General features: G+C 44.9%; 1 protein-coding gene across 1 annotated transcript in view; it reads right to left on the bottom strand.

Moving 5' to 3' along the window:
* Positions 1-14,467: 14,467 nt before the first annotated feature.
* The window catches only part of MGMT (O-6-methylguanine-DNA methyltransferase), a 143,131-nt gene continuing 139,085 nt past the window's right edge, over positions 14,468-18,513 (bottom strand). Inside the window, exon 6 of the mRNA XM_052677386.1 lies at positions 14,468-15,701. Within this exon, the coding sequence (XP_052533346.1) occupies positions 15,570-15,701 (132 nt within the window). The 3' untranslated portion in view covers positions 14,468-15,569. The remainder of the gene's footprint in view (positions 15,702-18,513) is intronic.

Genomic DNA, 18,513 nt, shown 5'->3' on the forward strand with positions numbered 1-18,513 from the left:
AGAAGTGGCAGCTGTAAATCCACAGGAAGATGGCAGTTTGCACCCAGCACTGCTGAGTTAGCGGGTAACTGTCAGCCTGTTCCTGCAATCTGCTCTCGAGGACTACGGTACAGGCACACAATGTCCAAAAAAATACAGCGAGTAGGCTAATGATCCTATTAACCACTTTGCTGCACCAATTTGGCTGTTTTTCCAGTTTCCTTGTTGAATTTCATTATATATTTCACCGTTCCAGTAAAAAGTCCAGCATGAGACACGCTCGCTTGTAAGCCACTGACGTTGGGGAGTGAAGCTCCTTCTCGGTCAAATTAACACAAAAATGATTTTTCTTTTTGCAATCCGATATATTTCTCCATTTTTTCCCATTGTTTCATTTTTCTTCCTCGGTGAAAAAGAACTTTTACCAACTGTTAATGCTGGTATTTAAAGCAATGACATTTCCCTCTCCGGGATGTAATATTTTCCATAATCCATGCCACTGGGAGGGGGCACGCCTGGAGCTTTAGGTGTGTGGGTTAAAGTACATCTTCATCCGTGCCAGGAAGGTTGCTGTGCCACACGTGTGGCCCGCAGCTCATTAGGGCACCGCCGCTGATTGCACTAATTGGTGATTACAAAAGGAGGAAGGTGTTTAAAGTAGCATGTCCTGGTATTACTGCATAATCCAGGCACACGGCACATCGGGACTCCAGAGCGTCTTGGAGCATTACCCATGCTTCCATCCTCATTTGTTCCTTGGGGGGAAACAGAAGCTTTAGAAACCTTGCAATAGAACAGAATGGAGTGAAACAGAATAGGATAGGTTAGGACAGGATACGATACGACAAGACACAACGTAACACAACATGACATAAGCGTAACAAAAATATAACACAATATAACGCACAACACAGATGTGATAATGACACAGCGTAATAATACGCATAATAGCAACAATAAAATAATTATGCTAGGCATCAATGCTTTGGCACAAAAGCCATGTTTCCTGCCAAACCCGTGCCCCCACTGGCCGTGCCCAGCTCCACCCCAGCGTTGCTGGGATCCCCCATCTCCCTCCCTTCCACCCAGCACTGGGAGCAGAGGGAGCCTCAGGGCTGGGCTGTGCTCACCACAGGCCCTGCTGCATTAGGAGCCCAGCACGTCTGCCTGGCTGCCATGTGACGCACCGCGAGCCACCAGCATTTGTTGTCTTAATACACAAATACTTGGGGACCCAGCTGATAAGGGACAAACTGTTCTGAATCTGCTGAACTACACGCTTAGGGTGGCATGGACCCCGGCGATATTGAAAATCAATAGTCACGTGGCAGTTTAAAGGTTAGAGGTCTCCTGAATTAACTTTCTAGTACTAAATTACCAGCCCTCAGTAATTTTCTTTCTTTTTTTTTTTGGGGGGGGGTGGGGAGGGGTTTGTTTATTTCTTTCTCTTTCTTCATTCTGAAAGCAATGGGAAGATGCACTGGCTTTAACACTTAGCTAAGGTCTGCCTAGGAGCAACAGGAGAAAATAGCAAAACTTGTTAATATTTTACGTGATAATACAGATATTAAGGTAATTCTCAAAAGACCATTTAGGAAAGCATCAGATATTTGCTGCCTAAGTTGGTCTTCTTCAGAAGGGTTTGCTGCCAGCTAGGTTGCCAGGTGGAATGGTCAAAAATATCATGCAGTTAAAGATGCTCAAAAGCTAATGCTTCTGCTGCTGCCTTGACAGCTAACACCATGGCTGCAGGTGCTTTGGGCACCTGGGAGATTTTCTGGGGGAGAATTGGGTGGATTGGGCACTAGCAATCTGCAGGAAGCAGACCTCCAGCTGTGGCCAGGAGCAGTGCTGGGGGCTGGGATCAGAGGGCTTTGCAGGGCTCCCCAGATGGACCCTGGGCAGGAGCCTCATGTTTTCACAGAATCACAGAGAAGTCTGGGTTAGAAGGAGCCTCAAAGCCCATCCAGCTCCAAGCCCTGCTGTGGGCAGGGAGACCTGCACTGAGTCCAGGCTGACGAAAGCCCCAGCAAAGCCCCTGGAATGCCCATCCTGGGTGAGCACATTTAGGAAAGAGCTGAAGCAGCAGACACACCAAACCTGACAACCACACTGGAGAAGAATTTGTGTGCATTAAGCAGACACACTTGGATTCATGCAGAAATAAAATTAAGTAAAAAAAAAAAAAAAAAAAAAAGTAAACTAAACACCTCAAAAAAATAAAAAAATCACAAACGCCGAATCTCTTGTTTAAAAAACAAATTGTGAACTTAACCTTTTCAGCTCTGGCATTTCCAGGCGTTCTAAGTGTCAGATTCATCGCTGCCACTGACACGTGCAACTTGTGTTTATTGACACGTGCCTCCCAGCCCCAGTGCTGGATGGAAGCGGGAGGGCTGCAGGCACAGTGCCACCCCATTCTGAACCCTGAACCTATGAGGCAAGTGGAATCGTGTCCAAGGAGGCTGTGGATGCCCCATGCCTGCAGGCATTCAAGGCCAGGCTGGATGTGGCTCTGGGCAGCCTGGGCTGCTGGTTGGCGACCTGCACACAGCAGGGGGTTGGAGCTGGATGAGCACTGTGCTCCTTTGCAACCCGGGCCGTTCTATGATATGATAACAACCCAAAACAAACAGCAACAAAGACCAAGCCATAGCTAATGAAATAAAATCCACTGCTAAGCATCTGTTTGGACTGCATCTAAGGCAACACTTAAACACAGACAAAATTTCACCCACTTACAAAGCTCTGCTCACTTCATATGGGACTCACGTACGCACAAATTCTCACATAAACGGGGTTGTACTGAGGTATAAACTGGAAACATCTTCCTCTGTTCATCTGAGATTTCTCCTATCATAAACTTTTGATTAGATGGTGTTTATGTTAAACTACAGATAAAAGTTCCTATTGGAGTTTTTCCTCTGTTAACGGTATGTATATAAACCCACACACTGCTGATGGGCACAGGAGGAGCACATGCTGTTATTTTTTGTGTAAAAAAAAAGCTAGAACTTTAAAGCCATCATTTTACAGTCTAGCTTGAATGAGTATTTTCTGCTCCACAAATAGGCAAAATACTCCTATAGGAAACGTTGAAGATTTGTTTTTTATAACCATCATTCTTAACTAGTGCACAATTACGTTTATTTCTATCAGCAATCTTATTAATTCCCATACTACTTCTGGACCACGCTCGCACCACAGAAATGATTTTAATTGAACATTTATTAAAACAAATGCCTTGTCAGGACATACCCTCTCCATCTGGCCGCACTGGACGGGCATTATTTCCTGGATGTGTCTGCTTTATGCAACGGCTTCTCACACAGATCTCACTGACCAGCAGAGATTATGATTAGATTGTTGTGGGTTTTGTTCCACAGCCTTTTCTGCCACAGCCCTTCTTGTCTTGCTGCCATCAGCTCATACGCACACAAGCAGGACTCTTCCTCTTCTGCTGCACACAGTACGTCTTCTTCTGGAAGCACACCATTAGCCACAGATCTGACAAAAGGCAGAGATCCTCTGTAAATAACCTCCCTGCAAGGTTGCATGACCTGCATCTTTTCTTTTTTTACTTTTTCTTTCATTTTTTTTTCTTTTTCTTCTGCACATGCATGCTCACAATCACAGAGATAAGAGTTTGGGTATGAAATAAAATTTGAATTGAGTTCCCAGCATTACATTTAAGCCCTTAAAAATAAAATAAGAGAATCCTTCTCCCCTCTCCCTCCCTAAAACCGTCACCTGCTGACAAGCAGATTCCTAGCACTATAAGGACCTTTCCCAGCACACTTGCTCGCTTAGCAGCCAAACATTATTTTTATTGCTGGCATCACAAACAAACACAAAACAAATTCCGAGACGCTCAGAATTCAAAAAATGGCAGCATTGTGCAGTTAATCCTCTATTCACAGTTATATCCAAGTACTGTGCTGTTATTTTGACTGTGATTCATCTTAATGAAAGCCACTGCTTTTACAGCTTATCTCCTTCAACCCCAAACTGATGCACCCACTCCTCTCTCCAACCAGATTGTGGGAGATTCGAAGCTGTTTGGTCACACACCACAGCAAGTGGAGCTCCTCGAAACTCTAGAATTAGCTTAACATTTACTGAACTGGTTGTTTTTTGTATGTTTTTAATCAAAAGCCCATGCAGTTTCTGTAACATCAACTGCAAAGAGTCCATCACATTCAACCTTTACATTTCCGTTCTATTATCTGGTTGTTTTTCACTTTTTCCTTGGCAGCTTTGGGCACAAACTTCATTATCATCTCTTGGATGATAATGTACTGTTTTTAGCAGTTCTGTTTTGTGTAGAAGCCCCTTGAGACAACCAGGAGCTCCTAACCAGGGTCACGTAGTGCCCACAAATGCCTGTACAAGCATAAGGAGCACCCAACATTTGTACTTCCAGTGGCACTATAATTCTGGTGGGCACTGTGTGCCACATGGATGCAGCCCAGCAGCTTCCAGAGGTCTCCTCCATTGAGATACTGGAGTGCTTGTAGTCTTCATCACAATGTTCAAAGCAGGTCCAGTGCAGGACGTGGAGCATCTGAATCCCTTGGTGTCCATTTCTCGTGTTGTTTTCTGGTTTTAGGGCTCTTTTATTGACATGACCCTTCCGCCAGTGTGCAGAAATACTTAGTATCAAAATGATATTGTGAGTCAGCTCATTATCTTTAATGCGGACATCAAAGTCGCATCTTAATGGCCGTAAGATTATGCATGCTTTGAAACAAACATGCATAAATTATCTGAGGACTTCAAATAATGGCAAGGAAAAAAACAAAGATTCTCCCTTATTTTCCCTTCACAGGAACTCTGACTTGCTAAGGAGCACTACCCTGGGAAGCTCCCTCTGCAGTTTCCTTTCTTTGGGCTAGAATGGCAACGTGTTAGAAAGGCTTGGTTTGGGACGCAGCTCATTCCTACCTTTAACTAAGCTGCAATTTCAGCCATCTTGATTAGACAATTTCTCAAAATATGGATTCATCTTCAAAAATGAACACGAACACAACACAAGGTTGTGGTTCTTTGCAGGTGGAAAATCAAAGTCAGATTTAAAAGAAGTTTACTGAAAGATTCAACCAAGGCCCACTGATTCCATACCATAAGGTGCAGTGTAACTATGTGACATTACTGAAGACTGAAGAAGCTTTCATGGGCTTGTAAACCTTTGCAGATTACTGGGATGCTGTAGGCCCAAAAGGAGGAAGAAAAGCTGAAATCCAGAGGTCACAGGCCAGGACTGATGCTTCCCATTGCTTCCAAATGCTTAGTTTAAGCCAAATAGCAACCACGTGCAGAAGGCAACTCAAATAACAGAGATGCTGGCATGCAGGTGTAAGATGTGAAAATAACTTCCCAAAAAACTCGTTGTGAAGAATATCTCATAAAAACTTCATCCAAACTCAGAGATTTGACAGGGACCAGAATTAACCACCAACAATTACCAGGTGATACAGAAGTAAAATTGGGAGAAAATTATATCCAGTTTCAGCCTGCATACGGCCAACACTTGAATCACAAAATCTGCTGCCCTGTTTTCTGAACTGAAAAAACCTCCTGCTTTAAAGATTGGACAGAAAAAGGAAACCTGCAATGAAAGTCAAGTTGTGAGAAAAGCGAATCCACAAGGCATCCCTGGGGAGTGGAGGGAGCAGAAAAATGTGACCATCATGTACTCACATGTCAAGAACAGATGATCTGCCCATTGTAATTAAAGAGACAGAAACGTACAGAAATCTCAGGCAGTGAGGAGATGCCAGGAGGCTTCAATGGAGTGGTGGCTCCTTGCTCAGACAGTGGGAGCTGAGGAATCAGAAGGAGCTGGTGGGTGGCAGGGACAGCCATTCTGAGCTGACAGAGCTACCCAAGACCTGTGCTCAACCTGCGATTAATCACACGCACACAAAGCCCCGGCTGCACCCAGCAGCCATCCTGAGTGTCACAAACCTCACAATTCCACTTTGGAGCGAGACAACAGCAAGTTAAATTTCTGGATCACTGTCACTGTGTCACGCCAGGGAACGGTCAACGATGGGAGTAATTCGAATGGCAACATCAGTTCTCACAACCTGAGGTTTGAGGGAAGTGCCCTGCTATCATCCAGCAGCTCTGTCACAGTGCTCAGCCCCACTCCTGGCCCCATCCCACTCCTTCAAAACCAAAACCAAAACCAGAAACAGGCATCAAAAGCTGGAATAATCTGACGTTGAGCTCCTGACAGGTATTGGCTGAGTGAGGAATTCAGGTCTGGTCAGCACATCGTACTTTGGAAAACCTGCAGAAGTTGCTACGTAAGCTTGTGCACGTCTTGTATCACACCTGTGCTAGATTCAATCAATCCAAATGGTGTACAGAAAAAAAAAACACAACTGGCTGTGCAAACATGCAAGAGTTTTGCCTCGTACCCGTCCCTCAGTAACACCTCCAGAGTGCTTTTTCTTTGCATTTGAGAGATCAACTCAGCATCCAAAGCACAGCTCACACACTGACTTACCCAGAGCGATACAGAAGGAAGCAGTAGCATGTAGCTATCAAGATGGGGAGCTCCCAAGTGCCTGACTTCAATCTGTTAAACACCAATTCACACCGTGCTGACTCAGAAGCATCCAAACGCAATATCCCCCCAATTTAACTAAATCACTCCTGTTGTTAACATAGCCTAACTGCACGCTCAGATCTCACCTAAAAGCAAAGGCAAATAAAAGCAAGAAAGCCCAGCTGTGAGTCCGCTGGCTTCCAGAAGGATAGAATAGAAGGAAAGGGAGAGTGGGAATTTCTTTTGGAACAAGGAGAGATAATGGGGTTAAGAGAGCCTCTCTTGCTTTGGGAGAACGGCAGGCTCTGTTCTTGGTGGTGCTGGGGTGTCTCCTGCTCCAGCACACAGGTTGTCCTGTTTATTTACTCAAAATCTTCTTGTTCAGAACAAGAGATGTGACAGCAGGATGTTGGGCCTTCCTCACTGTTCCCTTCACTGGGAATGGCAAAGAAGCCAAGATGCTGCTTACATGTTGCCCAGAGTGCCACTGACTTTGGAGTACCTACAAGCAAAGCGAAGCAGAAGTACCTTTGTTATTTTTAGTTTGAAAGAAGTGGCTCACTGAGTCAGTAAACATGTATCTATTGATATTATTATTTTCTTATTTTTACATCAAACACAAATACAGTGGGAGAAAAATACTTCTGCGGAAATGCGAAAGGAAAGAAATGGAAAACAAGCCAAATTTAGATTTTGCCTGCAGGATAATTGACAAACCAAGAAGCTTTCCTGGCTTCAAAACAGCTACTTAGATCACAGGTGGCTGTACTCTTAAAGGATAAAAAGCAAAGCTATCTCTTTTTATGGTATCCTTTTCAGGCATTCTCCTCTGTCACAGCCACCAGGCTTTTATGAGTGCCCAGGCAGAAGAAGCTGGATCCTGTTGCAACACTCTGTTGGACTATAAACCAATGATATTTGCTTTACCTGTGCACTATCTTCCATGGAACAAAACAACATTTACATCTGGGATCAATTTGCTTGAAATTAAAGTGCAGCTTTTATATCTCTTCTGCATCAGAAGTATAGTGTTAAGGCTATAACATACAGACAGTTACACATTACTTTGCATTGTAATATTTAGATTTGTGTCATTTTCTATCTGAAGTAAAAAGCGTCTTTAAATAAATGAGTGATCTTACACTACATATTTTATGGGCTGTGTACTCAGCAAGATACATCTGCATTTGTATCGTGCATAAACTCAACTCCAATTTAAAACTATGTATTTAGACCTTGAATTTTAATGCTTAAACTATAATGCAGTGTGGGGATAATTTAGACTATGGCACAGGAAAGTTCTGCTTTGTTTGAACCCAGCGCTCTGCAACCTCTTGGCAGGAGGTGAAGGCAGTTCCCACCTCATCACCTGGTGTCACCAAGCCCTCCAACCATGCTTGAGATTCAGAGCTGCATGGCGCACTCCAGGATGGCCACCACCACCATCCTGGTGATCCAGGAGGTTTGTGCAATGCTGTGCTCACCAGAACATCAGGACGTAAGCCTCAATTTCCAGCAGCGTCTGGCTGTGCTGCTGGTGCCTTGGGACCTTTAGTGGGACTTCAGCAAGGGACCTGCCCATGAATCATAGCATGGCCTGGGTTGCAAAGGAGCACAGTGCTCATCCAGCTCCAACCCCCTGCTGTGTGCAGGTCACCAACCAGCAGCCCAGGCTGCCCAGAGCCACATCCAGCCTGGCCTTGAATGCCTGCAGGGATGGGGCATCCACAGCCTCCTTGGGCAACCTGTGCCAGTGCCTCACCACCCTCTGGCTGAAAAACTTCCTCCTCATATCCAACCTCAACCTCTCCTGTCTCAGTTTAAAACCATTCCCCCTTGTTCTATCACTATCCGTTCTCACATCCACTCCTGTTCATACACTCCCTTCAAATATTGGAAGGTGTTCCCCACTGGGACAGTGCCTAATGGGGAGTGCACAAACAGCAAGTCTCAGGTATTACACATCCCCAGAACACAACCTCACTTGATTTCCAGGGACAATCTGGATTTGAGCTTTCCAACCAGCTTTACCCATCACTGCTGCCTCTCCAGCAGCATGTAAGGCTCTACATTTCAGTTCCTCTCTAGTTAAGCCTGACTGGCAACAATCACGTATTGCAATTTTCACAAGCATTTTGGAGCTGTAATGCACTTCAACTGGAGTGCTTTAACAGGCTACTTATTGAATTCCAGTAATTATTTGGAAAAGTTTTGCAGGTTCTTCCCCAGGGTTCTCCCAGATCTGAAGGAAATCACAAGAGCCATTTATAAACAAATTCCAAATAGCCAAAAATAATCCAATTTCCATTTGAACCAAACACTATTAACTTCTTCAATTCTTCAAAATAAATGTGATAAGCTACAAAGTACTGGAAAGAGGACTGGAATCTGAATTTGCATAGAGTTTTTCACTACAGTTCCCAAACTGAAAAATCCATCTCTGCAGTTTACACAGTCCATCTAACTCCACAATTCTCATATTGTTTTACTGCCAATGGCAAGAAACAATTTAAAAGAATGCCCAGGAAAACAGCTGTCCAGGATAACAGTCACAGAGTGGGGCAGTTTAGTAAAATCAAGATCAATGGTTATGTGGTTCATTTCCAACACAGGGCATTCTACCTAAAAATGTTACATGTAGGCTGAAACAACTATTTTGTGTTTGGGTGAAGGTGAAACAGACCTTACATATGCTACAGCCTCATTGCCCAAACCAGATCTGCAGGAACTGCACTGGACAAAACACTGCTGGACCTCAACATCTTCTGCTCCAACTGTAGCAGAAAGGCAGCTTATCCAGAGCTATCCTGCAGTGGTTGACATAAGGACATAAGACTGAAATAGAGGATGCTGCTAATATGAAAGAATCAGATGATGTACCTGGTCTTTATCCTCAGCCCGGAGAAAAGAGACAAGCAATTAGTCTGTCACAGCTTCTTTGCCATACGCAGGCTGGAAAACAGATTGAAGGGGTCAAAAAATTCAGAAGGCTCCACATGATCCGACATTTGCCTTGTCACAATTTTCTTGACAACCAGAAGGGTGCAGACAGTTTGCTGGTCATCGGGAACGGCGGTGTGGGATGACTGATGACTGAGCTGGGGACAAGCAGCCGTTCAATCAACGTCCTGCTCCTCAAAATGGTGCCTTCCGCTAGAACTCGGGGTGTTTTCAGTCTGCTCATTTTAGAGGACAAATGTGATGGAGTTGTTGGAGCGTATGAACATTTCTTCATCTTGCAGTGATGCTCCCGCAGCTACAGAGGTGATCTCCAACCCAAGCAATATTCAGAGGTCCAAACTTCAGTGCCTTTCTTTTTGCACTTCACTGCATTTGCAGAACAATCTCTGCCGCAAAATACATTACAATTGAAGCAATGTTCACGAGCAACACATCAGTTCTGTTTCAATTTTTGCTGTTACTTTCCAGTTTGTTGGTGGCTATGTGGAATGTAACTCATCGGAGCTCATTCTCTGTATGCGGATTTCCCTGTTCACCTTTTGTTACTTGCCCTGTGCCTTCAGTGCCAGCTTTGCACCCTCCTGCTGCTACCCGGATGCTGCTGCTGCATGAACAGACACCGATCCGTTTGCCCTCAGCTGCTCCCTGTTTCTGTCAGATATTTTTGGTGTCTGACATGCACTGCAAGGACAAGCAGCGCTTTTGTGCACAGCTTTTTTTTTTGGAAGTGCTTGCACCTTCACCTTGTGAACGGTGGCTAAGTGTATGACGAGTGTGCTGGGACACTGGGAAGGATGATGTTTGCATACAGCTAAAAAACCCAAAACCCATCCAGAGAGGCTGGCAAGGCCCTGGGCTCGTTGGCCATGAAGAAGAGGAGAAATGCAGCCAGGACTTGGTGCCAGGGCACAGCGAGAGGGCAAAGAGCTGCTTGGCCAGCCCTGCTGATGTATCATTCTGGCAGGAGAACTCCATGGTCATCCCCACATCACTCCAACTCCATGCACCAGTGATGGCTCAGGACCATGGGTCACACTAGATAGCCTGTGCGTTCCTAAATATCTCTCAGCAGCTCTCCTGACAGAAATTGCCATGGCCTGCATACGGGTGATGTGCTGCCCCGAGCCCCTTAGAAGATTATCTGTAACTAAAAAGTGGTGTTGGGATTAAACGCTGCTTGGAGAAGGAACAAGGACATGTTTTTGTTGAGCATTACAAAGAAATCATTTCAATGTACCACAGATGTGTTGTGGTTAAACACTGGAGGAGTGCTGCTTGCCCATCACTCCCTAAAATTAAATTTGCATTCAGGTATCACGGTAATGCTACTTTCTAAAAGATGTGGAACGTGCTTAGAAGAAGAGTAGAAATAAGGATCATATTTGAGTCTTAGATTGTAAAAACCATGGGCCATAATCTGTCAAACTTCTGAGGAAAGCTGAGCCGCGATACCAAATTCAATAAATAAACGCAGTAATTTTTGGATGTGGATGAATGGAAACACCATGGTTTTTCACTACCAACCTCAGATCTGTGTGAGAAAACCTCACAGACCCCACTGCCTGTGTTCTGACTTCCAAACAACCACAGCCAGCCATTGGCAGTGCCGTGCTGCACAACAAACACAGCCCCATAACGAATGGCAAGCATGGCCAACGTTCAACAAAGACACAAGATTTCTACAAGGAATTGCCCTCAATCCTGCAGCTCCCACCCCTAGTGGTAGATTTGCCATGTCTAACCTGAGTCCTAGAGCTGATCAGCAGAGGATGAGGGACACCAGGTGCTGCTATTCTGCCCTATGTGCTCACAGCCCTCGCTGCCACGTTCCAGGCCCGCCTGCTGTAACAAATGAAAAGCACTGTTTAAAACAACTAAATAAGGCACTTGAAGAGGTTTTAAAAATTGATAACTCAACGTACTGTATGAGATCGATCTTAATTACTGCTCATGTGGAATTTTTTTTTTTTTTTTTTTTCTTCTGGCTTTTTTCAATGGGGGAAAAAATAAAAGAGCAACCATTAACGAGAAACTTTAAAGGCTCGTTAACAATATCCTTTCATCAATCACAAGGGCTGCCAGCGTGCCGCACTCATGTCAATTTTCACCTCGTGGCCCCGCTACCAGGCCCAGGCTCCTGGCCAGCCCCGCATGGATGAGCTGGCCACAGCGTGAGGCTGATGGAGCCCAGACCGCCCCGCTGTCGCCCGCCGGTGCCGCCGGGTCCAGCCCTGGCCCCGCCATGCTGCCAGCTGCCTGTTACTTCACACGGGCCAGGGGCTGGTCTGGATCAGCCCGGGGAGGGCCGATAAGGGGTGAAGGGGATGCAGCCTGGACGGTGAAGCTGTGGTGCCGGAGCCAGGGATGGCCCTTCTTGCCCCTCCGGCAACAGCAACGTGGGGGGAAAAAATGAATGCTTGAGAAAGATCAGATTTCTTCTTTGCCAAGAAGAGGGCACCGCAAAAATAGCAAAATTAAACACAAATCACCTGGAAATCCCAGCCTGTAAAAGAGGGGAAGGTTTCGGGTTTTGCTAAGGCGTATCCTGGAAAAGAAATAGAGAGAAAGCTGGGAAAAATGCTATCTTTTCAAGCCACGCATTAATCGTATTTATTTGTTACTCATACCCTGTGCATGTTATTTGAAATAAAAATAGCACATAGTCCTTTGACGAGCTGTATTTGCACATCAATGTAACTGAAATATCCTGTGTGCTGTAATGGCAAGTGAGCGTGCTGTCAGTAATATTTTCCATTGTTTTTAAAGCCAGCCACAGCAGCTCAGACCGGAGGCATACAGTAACCCAGCGAGGGCAGGGAGTTTTAAAGGGAAGCCTTCGATTGCTATTTCTGTTCAATTTCTGCAGGAATTATAAAAGGAATTACAATTAAATCTGCAAATGCAATTCTTTGAGGATTTTTACATTCCTGTAAGATTCTTACTAAGCAATTACTCTTGAAATAGTACATAAATCTTACAGGGCTCCCATTGGATTACTGTGCTTTAAGTTTTTAAGCAATCTTTCTGTGGCTTTATTTTTTTACTGCATTTTTTTTAAAGGAAAGCAGGTCTTCAGCACCACCTATCACAGCGAATCAACATTTTTAAGGCAACATGCATCTCCTTGATTTGGGAGCGATACACAGTACAAATATTATGACTTTTACATATTGTAAAACATCGGACAAAGTGATTAAATGCAATAATCTGAGAGATTTCTGGAAGAAATAATGATTCGTGATGCTTATAGAAAACATGGGTTGAAATTATTGTGCCTTGTCTATAATTTAATATGTTTGGAAAAAGGTAACACTGTCCTACCAACTACAATGCTGCTCATCATTCAACCAACAAGCCATATAGCAAGTATCAAATATTATGTACAAAGTGCCTGGTGCTCGAGAACTATTTAGTAACACTGAACAGCAACTTTATGGGGCAAATCATTCTGGCCCTCATCAGATGTCTAATTCCTCCAAATGAGTTGGTTGGAATAGTGGGACAAGAAGGTTTGGGGATATATCTAAAAACTGCCTTGTATCTGCCATGAATTGCTCTCCTGTTTAAGATGCTTACAGTATGAGCTCATAACACGGCAAACTCTGCCTCCAAGGAAGTGATCTGTAACAATTCCTGAGCCTGGGGCCCTTCCCCATTTGGTATTGATACATAGGATGCAATCTGCATTTTTCATTCCGGCATAAAACAGTACAACCAGTGTCACCACAATGCTGCTGTAAATCTGACCCAGGAAATACAACGTGTTCCTTTTAAATATTTCCACTGGCCTTAGACTGGCTGTAGAGAGTGTTTTGTATGGAAAAAAGAAGGAGGGGGGAGAATGACCCACCGCAAAATTCAGTTTCTTCCATGGTCAAGGGCATCTATTTCATTATAAATGTAGTTCCGCCAAAACAAATATTATTTTTGAATCTTTCATTATCTTAGTCTCTGGAAATGGGCTAAAACAGCATGTGTTGGTATTAGATGCTGCAGAGCCAGCTGTCGTGCCTGGCTGCACAGTGTCTCAATGTCAGCAGTTCAAAGCACTGCGAGGCTGAATGGGAGGAAACTTGATAGGTCAGAGGAACCCAATTCCAGGCAAAAAGAACATAGCTGTCTTGTTTCCAAGCATGGTGTTTTTTTTTTCTTCTTCCCACTGCATGTGCATACATACAGAGATATGTACTGGGATGCCAGTGTTTTAATATCTTTTCCCCACTCTGGTGTTTTCATAAACCCAGCAGTGACCTCAGCTCCGTGCCGCCAGCAGGCTCTGCATGGCGGGGTGAGGAGGCCCAGGACCAGAACCGGCGCTGGGGTGATGTGGGCCAACAAAGGTGACAGGGCCAGGGCCATGCCCCCGCCACCCTGCCACACCATGCCACGCCAGGAAGGGCCCAGCAGCGCCCATCAGTCACGGGCAGCTGCACGCCTCATTTACAGCCACGCTCTCATCTGCAAACAAACCGTGGGCCTAGCGGTTGCTCTCAGGGATTTACAACAGGGAAGGATGAATTTTAATAACTGACGCTGGTGCTCAGATTATTGCCACGGAGTGGGGGTTGGCAGCCTCACAGCCCAGTTACGCACATGGTTGCGCCTGCCATGCCAGGGTGGCACCTGCTGGAAGCTGAAAACACAGACACCTGAAAGAGCAAACGTGGCACAGAACGTCGCTGTGGGGGCAAACGTGGAAGAGGTTAAAGTTTACATTTGGTATCGCATCCTTCTGTTGATATCCCGTTATAAAAAAAAATAAAATACCCCCAAACTGTACATATTATAAGGCTATATTTTTATCCTGGGGTTCTGGTGACACGTGCAAACCACTTGAGCTTTGCTTTCGTGGTTTATATTGCCACCAGAAACCCTTGATAAAAATACAGCCTTATATTGTACAGTTGGGTATAGTTTATTTTCTCCATATATCACAAACCGTGTTTTATTTATAAACATACACAAAGACACTTGTACATGCAAAGCAGTTTTTTTATTGAAGTAATTCTGAGATATCAATAATACTACTTTAACTAAAGCACTGTAACACCATAATTTCTTGGTCAGCAAAGGCCCTTCTAAAGAGGCGCCTATGAAAATATGATAAACTCATAAAAAAAAAAAAAAAACAGTATTTCCAGTATCAGTATTAACTTGGAATTTAAGATTCCCTTACTGAAAATTCCAGCTTTTGGTGGCTCGCAATTTCAGAGGACCCTTTCTATACCACCTCAGAATTCAGTGCTAACATCTCTCCAATCCTTTCTGCAAGAGGCTACAGGAAACAAAGCTTCACACAACAGAGAAACGGCAACGCTAAAGGAAGGCTATTGCTGCTAACAATGCAACTACGATGAGCCCCATCCAATCCTGTGCCCACACTGCACTCACCTAACTGCTTATTTCAAATATCTCAGGCAACTTGCCAGCCTCTACAGCTCCACCTGCTTTTTGCAACGATCACAAAAGCAAAATTTGTACTCCTGCCTTGAGGGCTTCTCACAATCCAGAAAGAAAATCTGTGAACCAGTAACTCAACAGCCACCTCCCCCCGGCTGCCCTTCACCACACCCCGCGACGTGGGCTTTACTCAAAAACCATTTCAGCAGCCAGACACCAGTGGGTGGGAGCCCTGGCATGGGGCTGCCCGGGGACACGCTGGCCGCATGGCTCCTCGGCCACCCAGAAGCATCCTCAGAGGGATGCCTGCGCCTCGCGTTTGCCATGCCCCTCCCATTCTCTTATCCTTGCTTTAATGGACATTAAATATAGAACAGGACAGAACCGGGGATGAGAACAAAATACATGCACAACCGGTCTGGACTGCTGCAGTCATTCTGCTGTAAAATGTAAAAACAAGAAAGGGCATACGAGCTGCATCCCTCAGGACGCATCCCGCTTTTTTAATATAGTGGTGCCACCACACATTCCACTTCGGATGTTGCATTATATTTATATGTCACTCAAATATTTACCATTTTTCTGAATTCTGCTGGGTGCTCTGAGAGCTCGTTATAAGCCAAGTTGCTGCAGTCGTGTGCCTTGGCTGTCGAGCAGCTGTGGCTGAGCCGCATCAATCTGCTAACTTCTCTTTCTGGAGCTTCTCGTGTGACAAAAGCCACTCTTTCATAAGGTTTCCTCCTCCATAGTTGCCGATCTGCCCGCTGCTGCAAATCACCCTGTGGCACGGTATGATAATTGGGATCTGCAAAACACACAAAAATAAGAAAGGAAGCAAAGGGTGAAGCAAAGGGGAGTGAAGCAGAAGACGGTGTGAAGAAGGGCTACAAGCAATAAATCAGCTACTGAAGCAGCATTTGCTAGTAGTGGCATGGATTTAAACACCCAGGTTAAAGACTGTGCTGGAGACTCTCATCCACCTGAGAGGAGGATGCAGGAGTATTGCACCAAGAGCTCTTTTCTTTCTGAGCCTGTATCCCTCCAGGGTACAGACTATCCTGCAGTGCCGATGGGCTCTGCTGACCACCCAGCAGTTAGGGGAAAGCATTCAGAGAAATGCTGTTACATTAAAACGATGCAATGTCTTAAAATAGCTAAAACCCATGCATAAAACTCCCTATATAAAATCTTCTATGGAAGAAGTGCATGTTCAGGCTCCAGAACTGCACTGCATTGGCCTGCGCCTAACTATATGAAGTTAATGGGATGAATTACAGTTGTGTTGCCCATGCTCTCAAGTGCACAGGCAGTCACTTCCCACCCAGCAGGGACACTTCATGACCCTACACACGCTGAGAGCAGAACCATCCCCAGCTCCTGGCTCTGGGGACACTGAGCAGCCAAGGCATGGAGCCACGCTCCCTGGGGAGGGCAGTGCTGAGCATGCTGATGTGCAATGCCCTTCCCCTCGGAGCTCTGCTCCTGCCAGGCGATGCCTCTGCACAGGCAGCATTTAGGTTGGATGGGATATTGCAAAGGATAAAAGGAAAGAGCATCATTTAAGACCATGCAGCACATGTAGGCATCCGTGCATTTGCAGCAAGCTCATTTTCACAGAACGAGACATCTACAGCCAGCGCCACCCCAAAACATAGACATGGAGGTACAGGGCAATTATTAACAATCACATCAGGGTTAGAAGAGGTGGCTTTCCTGCAAAAGAAACCACTGCAAACACGAGAGCAGCATGTCCATGAATGAGCTCCATGAGCCTCAGCTCCTGCAGCCAATTCCTCTTCCCTCTAAAGCACCTCAATGTGCTCTGCTGAAAAATTCCATATAAGAACAAGGCATTATTTATTATTTAACAGCAAGTCAATCCAAAATGGGTTTTGAATTTTTAAAACCTACAACAGGAGAGATTTAATTCACACCTAGCCAATTTAAGAACTTCTTCTCATGCCTCCTCCTTTGTATCATTTATAGCCAAATGCCAGGGATTCTGAAAAATCAATGCAAGAAGTTACATAATGGACTGGTAATACAGAGAACTACATACACACACCTTTTTTTTTTTTTTTCTCAATCACAGGTGATTATCATAGTTGAAATACACATCATAAAAAATGCAATACCTCATCTTTAATCACGCAGTGTGTGTTCTGGTAACTACAGAGTAATTCAATTGCAATGACAGACCTGTGAGAAGAATAACTTACTAAAAACGTGGATATTTTAAGTGAGAGTACATCCATTTATCTATACGTACATAAGCACAAACTCCAGACAGACTTCTCTTTCTCCCATCTCATATTTCTTTCAGTGAAGCTCCAGCTGTGCTCGCGTTTGAGCCAAAGACTCAGACCCCCAGACAGCTACAGGCCAGACCTCGAGAAACTATTTTAGGCCAGTTCTCTTGTTATAGATAAGTAATTTAGATGGCTGAAGTTTTAAATCTCAATCTGAGCCCCAAAGCCATCACATTAAAATGGAATACACATAGGTGCTCATTGTTAATCCAGGTTTAATAACAAATGCTTCTAATAGCTGCTTTATTTGGAGCCAGTGGTGCCACGAGTGAATCAGGCATCCATGACAACTCCAGTGAGTCCCAACAAAACCTCTCCTCTACACCCCACCACCCTCATGGTTTACGACTTCTTTAAACATGCTGTTTTTTGGAAGTGTTCTCTAATTCTTTTTGTTTGGAGTTTTCTCAGGTGTTACAAGCCCCTTGCACCAGTTAGCACAGGCAGATTTTCCTGCATGACAAAGCAATCCCAATCCATAGTAATGAACTCCCCAAGATTAGATTGCAATTGTTAAAAATATAAAGAATATATCAGGGTGTTTTGATGGTAAAGACACAAATCTTGATGTGGATGGGGGCCCGAAGCTCTTTCTGAGCCAGCTCCCTGTGACTGCTCAGACAGCAAAAAGCCAACAGCCTGTTTGCTGGGAATTTGGTCACAGAAATAAGCCAACACATTTCTAGAAGCACTTTCTGCTGTTAAATTTTGTTAAGAAAGGGAAAGTGAAAAAAAGAAGTACTGTATTGTGCAGAGGAGCAATGCCATCTGCAGCCAGGTTGTCAGTGCACGCTGTGGGTCTCAGGTTTCCTATGATGGCTGCAGGGCAGGTCCCAAACTCAGGGATGTGTGGCTGAGCTGCTCAGCATCACATCAAACATGGAAATCTGGCTTGGGTGGTTTGGAAAGAAATGGGGAATCTCAGATTTCTGCTGTGTTGCTCTTCTTTTGTAAGAGAGTGCACGTATATTGGTGAATTGACTTTGTATCCTACAGCAAAGGCACAAATTAATGCATTCTTAGAAAGCACCAACTTTTCTTGCAGAGAATCCTAGAATGGCCTGGGTTGCAAAGGAGCACAGTGCTCATCCAGTCCCAACCCCCTGCTGTGTGCAGGTCACCAACCAGCAGCCCAGGCTGCCCAGAGCCACATCCAGCCTGGCCTTGAATGCCTGCAGGGATGGGGCATCCACAGCCTCCTTGGGCAACCTGTGCCAGTGCCTCACCACCCTCTGGGGGAAAAACTTCCTCCTAATATCCAACTTAAACCTCCCCTATCTCATTTAAAACCATTCCCCCTTGTCCTAT

The sequence above is a fragment of the Tympanuchus pallidicinctus genome, unplaced genomic scaffold (genome assembly GCF_026119805.1).
Source record: "Tympanuchus pallidicinctus isolate F22 unplaced genomic scaffold, pur_lepc_1.0 scaffold16, whole genome shotgun sequence".
Taxonomy (NCBI): Eukaryota; Metazoa; Chordata; class Aves; order Galliformes; family Phasianidae; genus Tympanuchus; species Tympanuchus pallidicinctus.